Raw genomic sequence first — 21,965 nt, 5'->3', positions numbered from 1 at the left:
CCACAATCTCGCCTCGAAATAATAAACAGGGTGGCCCATAAGTTAGGTGACACTGGCCGTGTCCGAATCGGCCTCTGCTGTTGCCTAGAGCACCGTTCCACCCGCGGAACCCCCCTACCGAAATCGTCCGAATCTGCGGCATAGTTGGAGTTGGAGGGGAGAGGTGGAAGGCGCGACTTTAGCCCTACGCTCGGCAGCCATATTGCAAATTTCACTTGTAGAGGCAACGTTCACTGCATTGATCATCTAACAACTCATTGCTACTTGGATATTTCATCAGTGACACTGTATTTAGAAAAAAAATGTGAAATTTATCGCTTGCCTTCTGTTATCTTACTGTGCGCATGCACCCCTGAGCGAGGTGGGTGGCGTTCGAACTAGGGATGGCCAGATCCGGATCCGAAATCCGGATCCGGTTGGTTCCGGATCCTTAGGATCCGGATCCTAAAATTTTTCGGATCCGGATCCGTGGATCCGGAATTTTCAGATCCGGATCCGGAATTTTCAGATCCGGATCCGGAATTTTCGGATCCGGATCCGGTATTTTCGGATCCGGTACTTTTGGATCCGGATCCGGATCCGTTTTGCCATCCCACATGCGCTTCTTTGGAAAGTAAGAATGTGCTTATAAAACATATTGTTACCTGCTAATATACGTATATATATAATATACATACACACACACACACACACACACACACATATATATATATATATATATATATATATATATATATATATATATATATATATATATATATATATATAGTGTGTGTGCGCGCGTGCGCGATTTGTAATTAATTAATACACTTACAAGGGAGGTCAAAGTCTCCCCCTCCGATTTCCATGAAACTTGCAGGGCCCAAATGAAGAAATACGTGTTTTTTTGTTTCGGCAAAAAAATTGTTCTAGGGGGCAACCACCTTTCAAATGTCAAGATGAGGACAAATTGAAGTGGGGATGTGACCCCTGTGTTCCCCTCCGATTTCCATGAAACGTGGCAGGTGTATAGTAGGGATGGCCAGATCCGGATCCTAGCGGATCCGAAATCCAGATCCAGAACTTTTTTATTTTAATTTGTAGAACTGTAACTGTAGAACAATTGTATAATTTTTGTATAACATTTCTATCTTGTTATATGTGTTAAACGTTTCATCCTGGAATGGAATGTCTCACATTTGTGTGTGTTTTCATTCCCCCCCGTCAAATGTCAAGATGAGGAGAAATTGAAGTGGGGATCTGACCCCGAAACCACGTAAATATGGCATAGGAAGAAACAGGGGGGATAGGGCCTCTCTATACACCTGTCAAATTTGATGAGAATCGGAGGGGGACACAGGGGTCAGATCCTTACTTCAATTGTTCCTCATCTTGACATTTGAGGGGATTTTGCCCCCTAAAACAGTTTTTAGCTGAAACAAAAAAACACGTATTTCTTCCTTTGGGCCCCACTATACACCTGCCAAGTTTCATGGAAATCGGAGGGGGATACTTAGATAAACTCCCTTGTTAGTCTTACACTTTGTAATTATTTAACACTGCATATATTATAATGTTTTATTTTAATTTGTAGAACTGTAACTGTAGAACAATTGTATAATTTTTGTATAACATTTCTATCTTGTTATATGTGTTAAAGGTTTCATCCTGGAATGGAATGTCTCACATTTATGTGTGTTTTCATTTCCAATACATTCGAATGAATACATATTCGTTTCAATGGCATTTACAAAATCACCTCTGACATGTGTGCACGAGTGTGTTAGCCGATGCGTAGCAAAGTATTTTAGGAACAACACTTGAAAAAATTCTTGTAGGACTAACGAAAAATTTCTTTGTAATCGAAGATCATAATACCTTTTAAGGTGTGGTAATATTATAATGGGATTGAGATACGAAACACTCGGATCCGGATCCAGATCCGAATCTTTCGGACCCGGATCCGGATCCGGAAATCTCGGATCCGGATCCAGATCAGGAACTTTCGGATCCGGATCCAGATCCGAAACTTTCAGACCCGGATCCGGAAATCTCTGATCCGGATCCAGATCAGGAACTTTCAGATCCAGATCCGAAACTTTCAGACCCGGATCCGTTTGGCCATCCCTAGTTCGAACTGGCACCTGGTGGTTAAAGTGGGAACTGTACTGCAAGGCAGCATCTCGATTCGGACACGTATGGCTTTACGTTCGTAAAAAAATGAAACCTCTTTACGTCAATAATGCATTTTCTCAACTGACTTATGGGTCGGCCTGCATATAAAAAATACAGGGTGATTCAAAAGTCGCCATACATAGCATAGATAGCATACAAAGCAGTTTTTGTGGTTACACAACATGTTCAATATGACCTCCAATGTCAATATTAGTTACCAAAAACTAAGCGTTCTCAATGCCATTGTGTCAATTTACCCGAAAGAAAAGAACAGTGAGGTAAACAGGTAATTTTATAGATCTAAAAAAAATAGGGGTTCAGTTTATCTAGAATTCTAACAAACACTTCGTAATTTTACAAAATATAAAATACTATTGATTGGCTCAAGAATTATTAAGACTTCCAACTCAAAAATTATATTTCTTGAAAATAGATTTATTATCAAAGTTTACACTATTTGAAACATTTCTGAGAAAACCGGACGTTGATAGAGGACACCGTCCCGAGATATATCAAATAGAAAAATATCCAATATGGCGGATTATTTTCAAGATGGTGGCCGTCAGGGTGCAGATCTCGATTGGCTACTCGACTGAAAATATCTTTAATGATATAACAATTAATCCTACCAAGTCTCTTGCTTTATCAAAAAGTCAATGATTTGGGGCTCAGCCGCCGGCCCGTAGTAAAGACGCACTTTTTGGGTACTTTCCTCCATTTTGGGACACATATTATAGCGTATTTTTCATTCAAATTCATTAAAACTTATATTGTTTTAAAGCTTATGAATTGGGGTACCACTTTTATTCCAAATAATTTCCTGTCATTTATTCAAAAGTTGCAAGGCAAAAGCTTCGAAGAGTTCTAGAAAATTACATCTTTTAAAGATTATTTTTTAAATTACGGTAAAACCACTGATAGCGAAATTAAACAATCTTTTTCGTAGTCCATCTAATGAGGATCAAGACTAAAAAAAAAAATCTGTTTTAGACCATTCGTAACCGAGATATAGATTATTAACTGGAAAGTCCGCCATATTGGACGCCATCTTGAATTACTCAAATTGCTCAGGTTTGACAGAGTGGCATCAATCGGATCTGAAATGTCCCCTCCCGTTATCTCTATTCACTTAGTTGTAACATTTTTAAGAGGGGGAAAGGGATACAATTCATTTCATTGCTAACACAAGCATGATTTAATGAACAGTATCTGGCGAGAAAGAAGAAAAAAGCAGAGAACAAATATATGCATTCCAAGATCCTGCAATACTTGCAACCCTCCCCGACGTTACTACGACGTCGTTGTCTTGTAATCAAGGGGTCCCAAGTTCGATACCCAGTTGAGGCACATAGTGGTTCCAATCCCACTTTAAATTGTTAGTCCAGTCCCGATTAGCCTATCTGTGCACAAGGTTAACTTAAAACTAAAGCAAGTCATTACGTACGAGGAGATTATAATGTTTACAAGGGTCAAAAACGCTTTTGTTCTGTTGAATGAATGTTCTCAGGAGTTATAGTTTTGCTGGTTTGGTAGCCGAACGCGTTAAGTTATCGACTTTCGATTTTGCCACCGAATTTCCAGAGTTCGAGTCCCGGCCAGGGCATGGATATTTATTGTGAGTGTCTCGTCATACTTGTCATGTAATCATCTCTCATCCTCGTCGTTATCTAGAAATGGCTGAATAGCGACTCTTAAGTAAGAAGAATGCAAATTGAAATAAATACAAATCAGTTTATTTTCAGTAGTTTTTCGCAACGAGATGACATCCAGTCCAGGATCGATAAAGTAAGTTCGACTTCAGGTTTAATTTCATTTCAGAATTGAATCACAGCTAGTTAGGAACTTTTGCATGGAATAAATCCTTTGGAGGGGGGTGCGATATCACATCTGCTATCCAGGAAATTTATCTGCGAGAGGGAAGAGACTGATATTTATCCAGATCATATCTTCCAATCAGTTCCCAGACAATGAATTCCTAAGAGAGGTAAATCAGATTTAGGGTTAATGCGAAATGTAAATGCTGGAATCTGATTGTCTTGATTGCTTTGTCGTGCAAGGACAATAACCTGGTTCACGTTGATTCCCGGGGTCCTGGAGAGGCGCGGAAATAGGCGTCAGTAGTACAGACAGAGGTGATGCCGGGCCGAGAGGAAAGCCTTTCCCAATAGCTTATTGGCTGGCTCTCGTGCTTACTATAGGACCAGTCCCGATTAGCCTCTCTGAACTTAAAAAGGGGAGCTTTACAAACGAGATTGGCGGTTCCTTTCATGAGGAAATCTGCCTCATTCTCATCTTGGTCACTAAGATAAAGCCTCCAACTTGTCTGGAGTTTCCAAGAAATATTCACAAAAAGTAACCATAATTACTTATTTACACAGACTAGACGTGCTTCAAAATAGGACCGATTGATTGGTTTAAAATTGATGGGTGAATCGTCACATGTGGCCGTTTTGCACCCTTCAATGTATACGGGAAATATCCCCTTATCTAAAATTCTTACTGGAAATGTTAAAGGAATGTGAGAAAAGTGAAAAATGCGAGGTTGTAAAAGGACCTGCACAAAACAAACACAACACATTATATAGTAAGAATAAACAAAAGACTTCCTCACAGATAGTGGCGGCGATTAGTGGGGGACTGCCTATTTCCTACTTTTGCCCCCGCACTATGCGAAACCTTATCGACCAAGGGAAGGTAAAATATCCTTGCCCTACCCCAGTTTTGAAACCCAATCGCCGCCACTGCCCTTAGAGATTCCCATCGATACCGATGCTTAAAAATTGTAACAAAATTTTGTTCAAAATATTGATTAATATTTCTGGGTGAGTATTCTACTCAAATTACAAGCATCAATTTACTAGCATTCATCAGAATATTTAAATAAAATACCAGTTACTACAGACATGTACCAAACAAGGTATTATTCGTTTAAGCATCGTGGTTCGATTCTCCACCTGGGCATGGATGTTTTGTGTCCCTTCATCAATTTCAACACTGATCCTCACCGTCGCGATTAGCCAAAAGTGACAGAAAGCGACGTCAAGTAGCAAAAATCCAATCAAATCGTTTGTTAAGGTCCACTTTATGCACAGATAGGCTAATCGGGATTGGAGCTACAGTTCAAAGTGAGATCCGAACCGCTATGTGCCTCCACCAGGTATCGAAGCCGGGACTCCTTGATTACAAGGCGACGGCGTTCTCAAGTACGCCACTGGGGTGGCCCGGAAACAGTGTGTTGATGATAGATAAATGTCTATTATGTGTTATAAGTTTTACAATGAAAATATATATATTATTGAGAAAGATGCTTTATTTGAATAGCCAAGAAATAAGTCATGTACAATTCATATGTGTGCTTCGAGTAGATGTATGCAAGTGTCCATCGCCACTCTAGCCAAATGAGGCTAGGAAATGGCGTAAAATAAAAAATCAGAAGAAAAAAGCTATCAAGATGAAAGAGGCAATACGAGAATTCGTGTGGTGGAAGCATAAATTTCCAAATAGAACGATAATGTCACTGGTATCGTGCGAGGAGAAAAATATGGTATCGTTAACGGCTATATATCATTGAACCCAATCCTTCGCATTGTCGATATCTTAATTGGTATTCCGGAGACAGTTTGTGTTGGCGTGTGTGATGGATTAGGGGTTACTGGGTTCGCAAGCCCTGGTATTGGAAAATACGCTTGTGTAGACCCCAACGTAGATTCCGGACCCAAAACCATGTTTTGTGCATCGTAATGTAGAACATAAATACAGGGTAGGGTGACCGTAAAGTCTGGAACAACTGGTTGTATTGTTTTCTAATTAGGAAAATGCGCCTTGTGGAATGGGCACCACGGGTACCTGTGCTCAATCCTTTGGTAAGCTGTGAAAATAATAGACCTGGGTCATGTCCAGCAAAGGATAACCGCTACAGTGGCTGTTCGGGGTCCTCCCATTTTGAAAATTCGATACGTTAGATGAAGGATGGTGGACGTGTGGACCATGTTTTACGTCGAGAAAATGGTCTGTTCGGCGGTTCCCCCATTGGTTTCTTCATTTATTTCTTTTTGTTTCAGGAAGAATATTATTACATCCAGTTATCTCATATTCGCAAGAAGCTATTAGCACATAGATCAGTTTAGAAATGTCTACACAGCTCTAAATATATTTATTTTGCCGTAAAGTTATTCTCAATTATCACAACTTCCTTCTTCCTCTTAAATTGCCTGTGAGCACCATTTTCTCACTTGATACATTTCTCTTGACCTTGTTCTGAATATTTTATACACAGTCGACGTTTGTAGTGAAATCCTACGAATTTGATCACAGAAACAAAGTAGACAATCAGAGCAAAATTGGGGCTCTAGTTGTCAAGGACTAACTTGAGTATGAGAACTGCAATTATGCATATTTGCTTTAACAACGACTTTCATTGCACAAATGCACCATTGTTGTCAAAGGCATTTCCGTCCTTGGATGCAAATGAGATCTTGACGTGATCTCATGAACGTCCGCGACCCTTTCCATTCCGCTGGTGACGGTCGACCGTTTTATTATATGGCGTATCGGTGAGATTAAATCAATCCCCATGCAGTCAAGTTGGCCCTGCTTCGTGCGTGACGTCTGGGTGAAATAAATGGTAGGACTTCGATTTCGAACTGGGTCAAAGTCCGTTGGAGAAAACTTTATTTCTGAAGCTGCCGCAGTGCCGTGCGTTGTTTGAAGGATGTTTACGAGAGACTTCTGTCGTTACGCGAACCGTACCATGCACAATGGTGATTCTCAGCGCGTGCCCATGGGTATGTGGCACCGAAGGTTCCGGGTTCGCACCCGCCTAACGTAACGTGGAAGCCAACATCTAAAAGTCGAATTAAATTTATATGTATTAGTTTGTTGGTGTTATACCGGGTGTCCCAGAAATCTTTCCCTGATTACAAACTTTATTCATATCCGCTATATTCAAGGTAGAGATGTGAAAGTGGTGCCAAAATGTTGGAAAACTAACCAAGTTTATTTCTTGCAGGTTTCAGTAATGTGGCTGTAGTGTAGCAGTGTCAGTGCCAAGGAATCCGGAATTAATGCTCTTGACATCGGGTGGCATTTTTCCATACAATGTTTCTTGGACTTGACAGGATTTGAGAATGAAGATAAATTCCATTTTTTAAATACCAACTTATTGATGGCAAACGAAAGAATTCTATACATTTGAAAGTTGAAGGTGACCGGGTCTCGTGATACCAGAGGACATGCTGAGCTTTTCCTGATTTGTGAACATTTCCGGTTTTCTGGGCACTGACACTGCTACACTACAGCCACGTTACTCAAACCTGCAACAAAAAAAACTTGGTTAGTTTTCCAACATTTTGGCACCTCTTTCACATCTCTACCTTGCATATAGCGGATATGAATAAAGTTTGTAATCAGGGAATGACTTCTAGGACACCCGGTATATGAGTCAAATTCTGCTTTTATGAAGTCTGAATATTCATAGCTTCAATATCATCGGTGTCCATTTGTTTTTATTGTTAATGATGGTTCATTAATTCCATGTAAATATTGTAAAGTGATTGCTGGTATAGGCTAATTGTTCATGTTGATTCTAGGGCTTGTCCTTCTAGTAATATTCGGTTTGTACAATTTATTATTAAATGAGGAGGCTAAGTAGTAGTTATTAGGGTTGTAATTATAATTGTAATTAGTGTCTTATGATCATGAAAAATGTTATTTGTTCTATTAGGGGTGGGGATAATGTATCCTGTAAACCTAGTTGATTGCAAGCTGCCATTTTTAAAGAAGGGATATTCTTATTTTTGAAGCTCAAATTTAATGCACTATTTTACCACTTTAAAAGGTTATTAATAGCATACGAAGTTCTGAGTAGATATGTTCTTATGGCGAGCCTGGTATCATTCAATACCATGCTAAACTGTTGAGTAGAGAAATGACCAGTGACATTTTTGCTGCCATCTTAATTACCGTAAAAACAATGGCCATGACGGTTTTTTAAAATATTTACGACTATTTCATAGTTACATGGATTAATGTAATAATTAATTTTCCTTTTTTAAATATATTTATGGTGCACGCAACTGTAATTTGCAATCATTATCTTACTTTATGCATGATAAAATATTCAAATTAAAACAAATGCGTACGGTTTTTGTAAATTTACATGGAGACTACAATTTTAACGGTACGATATTGCAAATTTTACGGTCGCATGTAACAATGCAGGTTCAAATCCTATCTAGGACATGTATATGTCATTGTGCTAGTCGCATCATCCATTTCACCAGTTCTGGTAACGTCATCGCCTTCTAATCGACGGGTCTTAGTTTCCATACACGGTGGAAGCACGTAGTGGTTCGGATTCCACTTTAAACTGTAGGTCCAGCCCCGTTTAGTCTTTCTCTGTATAAAGTGGGCTTTAATACAAACTCGAGGGTCAATCCATATGAAGTCATACAACATGGTATAAAATGCACTCAGCCTCAGATGAATGTCAATTTGTAGTACATTTTTTGCGGTTAGAAACTCGATGACGGCACGCTACTTCAGGCGCTCCACCGACATTGCATGGTTACATGCTGCCATTTTCCTCGCTATAGTTCAGCACCCCCTGGCGATAGAAGTTTGAAACCTTCAATGGAGAAGCGGGAAAGTCTTATAAGTGCAATGTATGGTTGCTCAAAATCCAAAATGTGTTTACTAGGTAACAAAAAAAAGGATGCTTAATTTTGAGCACGCCCTCGTATACATACTTTATTGTAGATCCATTTCACATTTCAGGATTGTAATGTTGTTCATTGGTATTTCAAATTACAGTTTGAAAAATTTTAACGTAAAATGTTAATAAGAAATAAAATTAGGCATACCATATTTAATGCAAAATATCGAATTTTTCACGAGTTTTGTATATCTTAAACCAATTGAATATCATACTCAAAATTTTTACTGAAGTTACTTATTATAGAGTAGTGTATTGTGTACAAATTTCAGATTTTTAAGCAACTGCCCACTAGAGATATTTAACCCTGAACTTGGAATTTTTTAACAAAGTACATGTTTATGACCCTGTAGAAAAGAAAATATTAAAGTCTCAAGCTTCAATTAATTTTGACATACTCTATTCGTACACAGGTACTTGCACAAAAAAAATTCAAGTGTCAGACAAACTGCCCCCCCCCCAAAAAAAAAATGTCTGAAAATGTCATTTTGAGCGATTAAAATTCACAATTTTGACCTTAAAATTTATTATGAAGGAATAATATTTAGAAAATTACACAGAAATATAATTGTAGCCTAATGTGCTTAACATCACAGATTTTGTCTCATTGTCGTACGACTTAACCAGAACTGAGATAAAAAAGTTGCCGCTGATGCTTACGAATGGAGAAAATGACGTGCGGCATGATAAAAAAAATGCCCGCCATCTTCAAATCGGTGATAGTAAAAATAAAATATCAGTGGTTATGAACTGTCAACATATGAGGCTCACACCACACAAAAAATAAACTTTTTAAAAATGGTCAAGCAACCATGATATATGACTGACTTAATATGGATTGACCCTCAAACAAACATACATTTCAGCAGTGCATGCGCATCGTCGCGATTAATCCGAAAGGTAGAAAAGCTACATAAAATAACCACACTAGAAAGAAAGAGTTCCCGGCTCATCAATTTCGTATAATCATCGTTCACCTTTATTCCAATCAACCCAAACTGAAGAAAGTCACGCAAAATCCAATTGGGATGTGCGTTGTGAATAATCATTTTATGGATTAGTAGAAGGGTACATTCTGTGCATTTTTCCATGCCATGAAAACGCATAACGAGGCTTGTTGGAATGATTCCACATATTCTTAATCTCGGCCATGTGGTGTGATACATACCAGGCTCCAAACGCCTATCATTTTTCATTAACGAAATATACGAGACCACACCAAGTCTCATCCCGGTACGATCGCATACAGTTATATACAAATAACTATTCCTTTGTAGGCCTATATGTATTTTCTTTTATGTATATTCTCATTGCGTTTTTTTGTATTTTCCCGATACGTTTTTCAATGAAACTATTTGAGTTAGATAGATGTCGACATCCGTGAGTCCCGTGTTCGATTCCCGGCCTGGGCATGGATGTTCTTTGTGAGTGTCCATTCATCACTTTCATCATATCACTCATCCTCATCGTCGCAACTAGCCAAAAGTGGCAGAAAAGCGACGCTAAATAAGATCAAGACGGGTTACGTTAGTTCGAAGTTTCGACAACTTTGTTGCCCTGCCTTCTGGTTCGTATTGTGTTCTTATCTTCATGTCTTGGTTGAAATTCTTGTTCTTGTCTCTTATATTCCTGTTCGCACGGCTGTCGTGTTACTTGGGTACGGGTATCTTGAAACATTGTACAGTTATATACAATAGTCCTAATTTAATTTACTCCGAACTTGACGATTTTTATGTAGTAAATGTTTAATTAACAGTAATTGAAATGTTTTCATTCGGTAGACTAGACTGTCACTCATCCAAGTACTTTCCAGACGTAACACTGCTTGATTTTCCTTTTCATTATATTACATTATAAACTGTCATATTGGATTTGTTTTTTTAATTAAGTCTAGGCATATTGTGAATGCGTCTTCTTGGATCTCGTTCCCCTATGCTATTTAGGTGGTGAGGTTGTTGTGCCCAGAATTTCAACCTTTCGCGTTGCATGAATTCAAATAGCGTTTCTTGGTCTAATGCTTCTCTTATTTAAATGTTAGTTATGTATCGATCTGCGCCAGAGATTATTCTTAGGGCCTTGTTCTGGATACTTTGTAGTGGCCTATGATAGTTGGGGGCACTGGCTGCCACACAACGCACACATACGTTAACATTGTTCTAAATAACAAAAAAAAAAATCAAATTAAATATTTGAGCTGCATGGAACAACAGTTTTAAGCTTGACTTCGCTCTTAAATCAAAAAGAAAGAATTTGAATCAAAATTGATTCAGTGTCACGTTGATTTCATCTGTATTGTCGGGGCCTCCCCGGTGGCGCAGTGGTATCGTCGTCGCCTTGTAATCAAGGGGCGCCGGGTGCGATTTTTTTTCCAGTCAACTTGTGAATGCGAGTTCATTTCTTGCTCTCTGATTGGCTGTTGGAAAAATACGGTCAGTGCAAATAAGATATTCTCACAATCAGAGCACCGTAACTTTCCAACAGCCAATCAGAGAGCAAAAAATGAAACCGCATTCACGAGTTGACTGGAAAAAGAAAAAGTGCGTCCCGGGTTCGATGCCCGGTGGTGCCACATACTGGTTCGGATCCCACTTTAAGCTGTAGGTCCAGTCCCGATTAGCCTTACTGTGCACAAAGTGGACTTGAAACACGAAATCAATCAATCAATCATATGTATTGTCGGAATGATTTGGAAACCACAATCACAATGCGCTTTCAGTATTTGCCCAGTCGTTCTATCGGCAGGTCCTCCCCTGTAATTGCATGCATGACATCTCTGTTACGTCAGAGCGAGCGCGATTTCCTGAGAATGGAACCCCTGTCGCTAGGCAACCGGGAAGGCGCAGCATTGTTGCGCGTTGACCAGCCTGACAGGGGGAAAGGGGGGACTGCAGAATCGCTGCTGTAGCAAGTCGGGAAAAGGTCTCGACGGGCGCGAATCCCTGGAAAACGTGACCCGGTGGCGATCACAAGCGACACGCTCTAACCCTTTCTCCAGTGCGGGTGGCGGCGTGCGTGGCTTTTCGCGTGTGCGTGCGCTCTGCGGGGATCGAACTCTGGTGCACGAAGTTGGAGTGGGTCAGGGTCGCAGCCCCCCGCGTCCCCCTCTCTATGCCCAACGTACGCACCATGGGCTCCATCGAGTGCGATGTGCGACTTGGTTCGACAGCGCCAAACGAGAAGGTGATGGTAAAGTTTTCGGTAAGTCACGTGGATGACGAGAGATGCAATTTCACTTGTTTAGTATTTTCAACGCTGGAGTTGACTGTAAATATTGTTCTTTGTTCGCACCAACAGATCCGCAAGTTCTGTGTTCAGAAGTTCATTCTGGGAGACAACTGCCACTGTGTAAATTCTATTGTACCTAAAATTGTGTGTCAACTGCAGGCACCTATTTATGTTATTAGTAAGCCCATGCGTTGTTTGAAGTTTGTTTACGAGACTTCTGTTGTTACGTGAACCGTAACATGCACAATGGTGATTCTAGGTGCATATCCTGCGGGTATGTGCCATCTAAGGTTCCGCGTTCATACGCGCCTTCGTCGGAACATACTGTATGTGTTGTTTCGTTCTTGTTCAATTTTCCCGCGAGTTAACTAAAAGGTTAGGAAGATGAACATGTCAGTTTAGATTTGTAAGAGTGTGTAAGCAATAGAAAATTTTAAATTAGAATACGTCCTAATAGCTACGGACGAAATTCAGGATTTTTTTCTATTTAAAAAAAAAATCTTGCGAAGATTATATATATTATTTTATATTTCCAGATAAAGATCTATAATAAACTTATGTTTTGGAAACTGATTAATAGTGTAAAAATATTTAATAATATTCGTTACTGTTAGTACAAAAATTATAGTTTGATCTTATACACATATTACGAAACTACCGTTATCAAAGTTGTGAAAATGTTAAAATTTAGGTGCTAAATTATGAATTTCAGGCTTTTTACTTTCTTTTAATATTGCAAGCTAATGCCGTTTATATACTTTATTAAAACTTATATTGTAGTTTATTGTGCCTTTTTACATGCCTGTTTAAGCGGTTTTTAGTGGCTAAAAATCATTACACTGTCCATAACCCTTCCGGAGAGTAGTGTAGTGCTTCTCATCGCCTTGTTGTCCCAGCGCTGCTTTAATCTTTCGGTCAGGTAGTCTTGGTCAGTGCGTTGATTTGTCGACTCGGGATCTCGCCCGCATGTAGCGGGTTCGAGTCCCGTCCTAGACGTAGGCGTTCCTTTGTTTATTATGTAGAAGATTTCACTGACGAGAACACCTTTATGCCTTTGTGACATAAGTTGGAGAACAGGAATGTAAGTGAACGTAATAGTATGAAAAATTAAACATTGTTAATTGTAAACAAGAGAACAAGTTAAACTTGCACTGTTTAATTGTGTTGCTTAAAATAGTACTTATTGAAGATATTTGAAATATAATAATGATAATCCGTCGCGCAACAGCCCATGAAGGGCCTAGGCGTACCTACCGACTGCCGGTCTCCCTCCCACGCTTTCATTCGTCACCTCTAGGCGTGGAGATCTTCAACCGGTATTGGAATAGTCGGGGGGTCGGCCCGACGTATCCCCAGCCGTTATAGTAGGTCTCCGTGACCGGATTACGCTCACTCACTCGGAGCTCCCCAATTTCCTCACGATGGTGGGTTGCCACCGACCCTATACGTAGGCCGAATAAATTCCGACCAGAGCCGGATTCGAACCTACGCCGTCCCGCAGCGAACGATCTCAAGACGAGTGAACGCCTTAACCCGCTCGGCTACGGAGGAGGACTATTTGAAATATACATTTTTTTAATTTTTTTGTTTCTCGCTGCATAAAAACAAAATTTTATCTTATTCTCTGTAGATTTCCTCTAATCCAAATATTTTGCTATAAATTCGGTGCACTTGATGTACCTTCTAAAATTGTATTCGTGAATAATGCCATACATGGTTTTTCACCTAAATTTTAGACCTTCAGAATTGAATATTAAGAAGGTAAACGTACCCCTGTGCGTGTGCACAGATGCCGTGATGACATATGGCGTAATGTGGAGGTATAGAGCTCCACATATTGTTAAGCTCGTATATTTTAAAATATTACTTGTTAAGTGCATCTTCATCTATCTTCATCTTCACGATTGGTCTACAATGGCAGAAAAGTGAATTATAATGAATATGCATCGCAACGATGAGGATTAATGAAGTGTTGTGTATTAGGAAAGATGATAATGCGTCCAGGATTCTAACGTTCATAGGCGAAACCAGGAAGTTTTTAGGGTGGGTCAAGTTACTGAAAAGAGATTTTGAATGCCATCGTGGGTTAGAAAAAGCAGCAAAAAATACTTTTATATAGCCTAATGATCCATTTCTTTTAAAAGAAGAAATTTAAGTCCCAAGGGGGGTAAGGACCCCTCAACTTCCATTCAACGCTTCTCTGGCTGTATTTGTAGTGCGCTAAGCTGCTGAGTGGACAGCTTCAGCATTGGTGAGGGTCGAACCCCCCCCCCCCCAAATCAATTGAAAAATCGAAAACTACAATTTCAAACAAACTAGAAATAACTGCCTCCAATCGATAAACCAAGTGTTCATTACTTTTGTTTTGATGCATTTCAAGCTCTGTGTGCATAGACTTGAAATCCAGGTGTGTCCTGTGTTCGATTCGTTGCCGTGGGCTCTAGGCTTGCTTCCACAGTCAGTGTCGACCTAGTCCCTGCCTGTTCATAGGAAACTCGGGTTAAAAAGGGTGTGTAGTAAAGCTGTTCATAACAGTGTACATGGTTTATGAAGGGTAGGGTACTTTGTGAGGTTTGCAGCTTTTAAGGGACGTTTCAGACCGATGCGACACGCGACACATCCCGCTTGCGAACAAGCCAGTCAGCAGCAATATTTCATACCCTAGCGGCACAACGCCGCACGAGATTACCTTCGATTGGTGAAATCCTCGAGCGACACATGCCGCTTGTCGCTTCGGTATGAATTCTCCCTGAAACTTACGAGCTACTTGTAATGCAGTTACAAGTAACAGTTACTTTTTCGAGTAAGGGTAACTCCGCTACTTTTCTTCAGTTACTACGAGTAACGAAGTGACAGTTGCTTTTTTTTCCGATGGATATTTCATATTTAAACATGAGGTTATCTATAATATATTTGTAATTTTACGCAGCTTTCAGACGAAGCGACACGTCTCACTTGAAAACGAACCTTTATAAATAAATGCAACCTTTCGTACTGGAGTGAACTCGGACCCTACCGGTTTCTCAATCGTGTCGCCTCGGACTGTTGCAGTAAAGGCCTCTCGCTTCTTTCAGACGGTGGGGGCGGGGGAGCTCGTGTCACTTCGGTCTGAAAGCTGCCTTAATGTGTCTTCGATACCGTACTTGGGGAGTCCATACGTACAGGAAATATATTATTCGAGTTATATCTTCTCCAGAATGTGTAACTGAAGAAGTGAGAACTGAGTTACTTTTAAATGAAGACATTTGCTGCTAAGGGAGAACTCACACCCAAGCGACAGGCGACACATGTCGCTGTGGAACGAGCCAATCCGCAGCAATGTTTCATGACAGGCCGCACAAGCCTGCGTTCGATTGGTGAAATTCTGAATGATCACATCATCTTTCCCCTCACCCCCTCGCCGCGACATAAATATTGCACACACTAATCGGAAGTTAACTAACTCGCAGTTAGCAAGATTCCTGTCGTCGTTAATCGGATGTGAGAATTTGATCAATACTCGTCACTTGATTGTGTTAATTACCTTGTATTTTCCTACTTTAGCAGTCGATAATGTTAGCGAGGAATGTTCCCGATAAGGAAAATGGTCCTCGATCGACCCTTCCTCAATCTCTCTATTCGGCCTCTGCTCTTGGAGGTGAAGCCCGGAGCGTTTCTAATTCTGAAGGGTAGTGAGATATCACACATACAGGCTTGATGGGCTGGTGCTATTGGCGATCAGCTACTAAAAAGAAACCCGACTATACAAGAGTGTACGAATCTCTCCCCATGTTGCATGTGGAAACAATTTTTCAAGTTCATTACAAAGCTGTTTGAAAAATATGATAAAAAAAGAATTTTCAGATTCCCATGCATTCCTTATGGAGAAAAAGAGCGCTTCAAGGTACGGCTAATCAAATGAGAGAGTTCGACTTTTTCCAACGACAAATCAAATCTTCAACGTGTCCTCTTTCCGTTCATGTGTTTTTCTACGCCGTCGGGAAGTTTAGAATTCCGTTTCCCAGCTCGCCGCCTGGAAAGGTCTGTGGAAGAGCAGTACTTTAGGGTCCTCGCGTCTGGCTGGACACAAACTGCGACAGTGTTATCGCATGGTGTGCGGATAGCAATAGCTATAGCAATTTGGAGATACAGTAAAATCTCGTTAATCCGGACCCCGATAAGCCCGACTTCGCTTTATCTGCACAGGCAAGAGGAAAAAAAAACAGAATGCAAGGTTTTAAATGTGGCTAGAAGTCAACAAGAGAACTTCCCAAAGAAAAGGCAGTCAACCACTGATGAAATTCTGTTTCCGGCAGACTTTGTACACTGGCCTCAACAAGTACTCCGGCAGTTTGTTTCTTTATACAGCATATTTGCAGAATATACAATTCAATCTACACGTGTATCAATATACGCTGTATAAAACACGTGCTATAAACGGAGTTTTAATGCACTTTCTACTGTTCTTTTAGGTTATTTCAGTTCTTCCGGACATTCGTTAAACCGGTCAACTTATCCCCCCCCCCCATTTGTCCGGATTAACGAGGTTTTACTCCATATACTAATAGCACCAAACCTGACCCAGCGGGAGTATACTGTAACCATACGCCTTGGTGAGATAAAAAAAATGTGAATGGGTTAGATTTTTAAGGACAAGCGAATTAACTTTACAACTTTGTAGAAATGTGCTAAATTGAAATATGTCCTAATATCTTCTAATATTAATCGGGATAAAACGTCTCAACTTTGTAGCAGCTTGCAACAACTTTAGACTCCGAATCTTTTATTATCAGAAGGTATAGAACACAAAATTCCAAACATTTTCCTGTTTTAGAAACTACATGCTAACATTTTACAGTATTCTGCCACTGTTAGGAAATTACGGTTATTAATGTTATGAAAAGTATAAAATTTTGGATGCGAGATTATGAATTTAGTCTTTTCAGTTTTCGCAGTATTATAAACCCATCACCATTGTATGCCGCCTTTTGTAGTTTAGTGTCTAGAAATACGGGCTCTAACACGGGCAGGATTTTTTTCCCGGAGGGGCTGCGTTCTAGGGGGTTGAGGATTTAGAAATTTCCACTCTCAAAAACCATAATCTAAGGTCATTTTAAGGCGTGTTGCACTTCTTACTGTGCTTTTCCATAAATTTATCATTTCTTTAATTTGAAAATGTTGATTTTATGAAAATGCCAGAGGGGGTTTAGCCCTGTCAGACCCCGCCCCCTTCTGCGTACGTCAGTGGCTCTAATTACAATTAAAGCCCAGACCTTTTAATGGAAACGCTCGGTCAGACAGTTTGTTTTGTTAAGAGCCTTGTCTCCTTATTAGCGAAGGATGCAAATAGCCATTGTGCTCACGCGTCCATAATTTTCAAAAATCAATTATCAAACTCTCAGCCCCGTTCTCGACACAAAACATACTTAGCACCTGCTTGCGCATTCTAAAGGGACCATTCGGCAGAACAAATTGCTCGTTTCAATACGATTGTGTGACGCGAGGAGCCAGTGTCATCGTGTACCCTTTGCATGGAACATTACGTTGCATTTTGAACAATGCAATGCCAGTGGATGGATCGTCACATACCTATTTAATGTTTTCGCTATTGACGTAATGTGCTGTGTGGGTTTGTCGCATTGCGTTACGTAGGTGGTAGAACGCAGGTGACACAGTTCTCGTTTTTGATTGCAATTAGCAGATTGTCTTTTAGTTCCTGCGTTTTGCTCGCTGTAGCTTTTGGCTATATATAACTAGAGCCCGGAAGTTTGGCAAAATGCCTCTTTTTATCTATGCATATATTGATAAAATTTTTCCGGATATACGTTTCTTATGTTGTTTCGAATGTTTTAGAAGCCTTTTCATTTTGCCTATTTTGTCTATTTGGGACCCCACTGCCTATTTTTAATTATAATGCCTTTTTTTGCCCTTTTCAATGAAATTTGACAATTTTTTTAAAAAAATGTGTATATAAATTATTTTTCTCCCAAAAAACGTTGTTGGCATTTATTTTTCTTCCGTTTATTATGTGAATAATTTTCGCCTTATTTAAGTAATATTGAACTCACGCATGTTTCAACATTGCTGAAGGAGAAAGGTGCGAGAAAAATGTATTTCATGCTGAGTTAGGATATTGCCTTTCGGTTAACATTTCTTGTGCATGATTGACTGCTGAAGTGGACAGGTTGATTTCGAACATAAAGAAGATATTTCTGAAATCTCCCTCTCGAACCTGAAAATTTAAGGAAGTTGCATCTGAGCTTAGTTTTATCAGCAGCTATATATTATTATGCTAACAACCTTGAAAAAATCAGTGAGGTGATCGATGCTCTTCCAGAAAATGAAGCGGCTTCAATTCGTGAAGTGAAAAAACTCCTGTGCTATTAAAGTTTATTTTTGCACATTATAGTGCATTTCCAGAGACAATTACAATTATAGCATCCATGAAAATCTACCAGGAATCTATGCAGCAGATGATGGAAGTGCCAGGAGAAAAGGGGTCAGCTGTTGCGGAAAAGTGCGAACGGGTAGTGAGTGCAAATGAGGACTTGAAACAATTGAAAACAATTTGTGATATTCTAAAAGGTGAAAATGCTGTTACCCAAAATGAGTCCAGCTACTTTAGCTTGTTTTATGTATGCTCCAATAACTACTGTCGAAGTAGAAAGATCATTTTATATTATGAAAAACATTCTCTCTGACAGACGACTATCAATGAATGTTTAGAACTTAAAAAGCACCTTGTAGTTATGTGCAATCAAGACGGAGAAAATTGAAATGCTCTTCCCAATGTAGATTTTAACATTTTGCCAGCAATTATAGATAAAAGTAAGCGCTTTCCAAATGTGCCTTTTTCGGTTTATTTTGCATTTTTTTTCATTTTTTGTGCCTATTTTCCACATTATAAATGCCTTTTTGCCTGCCTATTTTAACGAAAATAAATGCCTGAACTTCCGGGCTCTATATATAACCTAACAGGGGGAATATACAGGGTTATTCAAAAAGAACTAGACAACATAGCGGAAAGTAGTTAATTCAGCTTCTATATAACTGTGCCCCGATCATAATACGATGTCGTCAAAACTATTTTTTTTCTTTTCGAAATCGAGTGTTCCAAGTTACAACCCGAATGTACCCATTATTACAAGATCATCGTCTGTACCCTTATATTATAATTACTATGGCCCGGATTTATAAGCACAATCAAACAGTAAAATAAGCAAGTTAATAAGCACAAAAAATTAAAAAAATAAGCATAAACAAATACAGGAAAATCTGAAAAACATTTGTTTATTAGATCTCTTATCTTATTCAAAGCTGTTACAGTATGTAAGGAAGGTCATCCTGAGATTTTCTTGTGTGAAGCTCCAACGTCTGTCAGTGAAGAATGATTTGTACAGTGAAAATGTTTTTTCCACTTAGCATGACATCACAGGCGCATGTGAAAGACACCACAGTTCTTCTTCAGTGAATTCCTCTTCAATGTCTATTCCTTCACCAGAAATATGTTTGTAAATTTGACAGTGTTTTGTAACCGGGATTTTTCAGTAATACCTGACTGAGCTTGTCGGACACAATGTTAGCAACACCGTGAGTTTCTGAAGACAACGTTACTGAAATTTCATCAATGAGAGAATGTTGCAATGGATTATTTCGAGCTTTCAACTGTGTTGTAATACGAGGCAATTTGGAAAAATGATTTTGGATGCACTGTATCTTTTCTTGGATGCCGTGTCTCCCGTGCGACTATTTAGAAGCATAGATCTCGTCATCCCAATGCCGTCGTGTGATTGAAATAGGATTGAAATATGACAGATTTGGGTAAAATATGCTATTTTAAACCAAAATCATAAAATAAGCAAGCATAACAGTTTCCTGCAGAAATAAGCATTTATAAGCACTTTCAACCTTAGTTAAATAGCTCATCAAGGTATGTAATACGAAGCATAACCTTTTTTCTTACCATTAGAAGTCTGGAAAAGGATATGCAATTCGCTTATAAATCCGGGCTCTAATAATTACCATAGCACTGCGGTGGTATTGTTCCACAAGAAGTATTTCCCACCTCAGTCACCATTGGTTGCATGATAAACTGGCAGTTTTACGCCATAGAACAGTTTGTATTTTATCTGCTTCACACGTTTCTCAAATTTACCTTTTTTGTTTTAACCTAACCATCTTGACTTGTTTGTTTGATTCTAAAATGGCTATTACAGTGCTGTATCTGAAACTAAATAAATAAAAACGGGATACTATAATTACAAGAAAACGAAGAATTAATTTCGAGAGTGTCACACCAGTTACTCTTCAGAAACAAGGATTGGAATGTAAGTAAATGACATGTGAATATATCAATTGAGTCAATTTTGACAACGTCACTTTTAACAGTGCCGTTGGATTTCGACATGGGCGTAACTTTGGTGGTAGCAGAATCGATAAGCTTTTTCGTCCCATAAAAATTGCGTCCATGATTATATGTTACAACTGTTACATTTGCGAAATCACAAACTTTACTCTACTTCCTTACTTCTCATGTCCCTAGAGGGAAACAAAAGTATAATGTTAACTTGTAAATCCCCCCATCCACCCACCCCTATGTCCCTGCCAAGATACGCCTATGGATTTCGGCCTTTGGGGCTGCGAAAGACTGCCTTGGAGGACTTAGGAGGAACGCATGCCTGAAGCCATCACGCAGGTCGATCGGGAGATGTTGGGGAAAATAGGGAATTAATTTCATATATCTACGCGTGAAGGGTAGTAGTAGCAGGGTTGTTAAATGTCCAGAAACCCATAAATTCTAATCAGTTCTATTGGGTTCCGTAAGAGGACTGGATCTTTTTTTTCTCGCACAATTTAAATTCGGTACAAGTTGCGTATTGTTTCATTTCAATACCAAAGTTGGACCGTGTTTAAATTGATTCTGAAAAAAAAAGGTTTCGGGACCGAATTGAAATACTTTTAAAGATAGAAAGGTTCTTTACGGTCCAGAACCCATTTATGTTTGCTGATTTTCTCTCCTGGACCGGAATTAAATTTATTTACAATTCCTGGGTCTTTTACAACCCTGCTTTTAGTATAGGATCACACAAATTTATATTATAATAAACGTTTGCAGCGACATCGGCAGTCGCTCAGCGAAGATGTTTTACGCAGCGCTCCCATGCTCTGCTCCTTATTGAAGGCTGAAAAGATGTGGCAGACATTACAGCGGGGCTGGTCAATTCGCTGTATCTGTGAAAGAACGCTCTCGTGTGCACGCGTGGACTGCACTGGGAGGCTTCGTCGGTCGCGGTCGTATAGTGGGTTACCTCTCATCTGATTGGTGAGTAATAGTGTTATGTGACATTGTAATCGTAACAGTGTAAGAAGGGACGAAAGGAGAATGTTGGGGAGGTAGGAGACTTCGTCGGTCGCGTTCGTGTAGTATAAGAGGCGTTACCTTGAAAAGCAGGGCGCGTTCCCCACAGTATTTGTTACCTCCCAGAGCAAGCGGCTTAACCCACTTGCTACGCCCCTTGTGGGTACGTACTTAAATGTTATTTACCACGGCTACAGATATCTTAATCTCAGGGGGATAGGTTCTTTGTTTGAGAATTCCAAATAAGAAAGCGTTTTATAGCCAAGAGGATATAGTAAAATGCGGATCTATATTCTGAGAACTTAACAAAATACAGAGAAAATATATGTATTTGTATATTCGAAAAGGCTTCTTCTTTTAAATGGCTTCTTCTTTTAAAAGGCTTCTTCTTCTTTTAATATGGAAAAAGCTTCTTCTTTTCTTATGGAAACGGCTTCTTCTTCTTTTAAAAGGCTTCTTCTTCTTTTAATATGGAAAAAGCTTCTTCTTCTTTTATTATAGCGTAATCTTATTTATGTGCTCGCTTTCCCCCCGCTT

General features: G+C 39.5%; 1 protein-coding gene across 4 annotated transcripts in view; it reads left to right on the top strand.

Moving 5' to 3' along the window:
- The window catches only part of Pka-R1 (protein kinase, cAMP-dependent, regulatory subunit type 1), a 198,699-nt gene that overhangs the window by 63,149 nt on the left and 113,585 nt on the right, over positions 1 to 21,965 (top strand). The window contains exon 1 of one of the 4 annotated variants that reach the window (XM_083136633.1): positions 11,816 to 12,064. The exons of the other annotated variants lie outside the window; for them this stretch is intronic. Within the exon in view, the coding sequence (XP_082992759.1) occupies positions 11,975 to 12,064 (90 nt within the window). The 5' untranslated portion in view covers positions 11,816 to 11,974. Of the gene's footprint in view, positions 1 to 11,815; positions 12,065 to 21,965 lie in introns of those variants that run through there. 4 annotated transcript variants of the gene reach the window in all.

Source organism: Lepisma saccharinum, chromosome 15 (genome assembly GCF_977018435.1).
Source record: "Lepisma saccharinum chromosome 15, izLepSacc3.1, whole genome shotgun sequence".
Classification (NCBI taxonomy): Eukaryota; Metazoa; Arthropoda; class Insecta; order Zygentoma; family Lepismatidae; genus Lepisma; species Lepisma saccharinum.
Note: the sequence above shows the minus strand (reverse complement) of the source record. Positions and strands in the feature narration are given on the sequence as shown.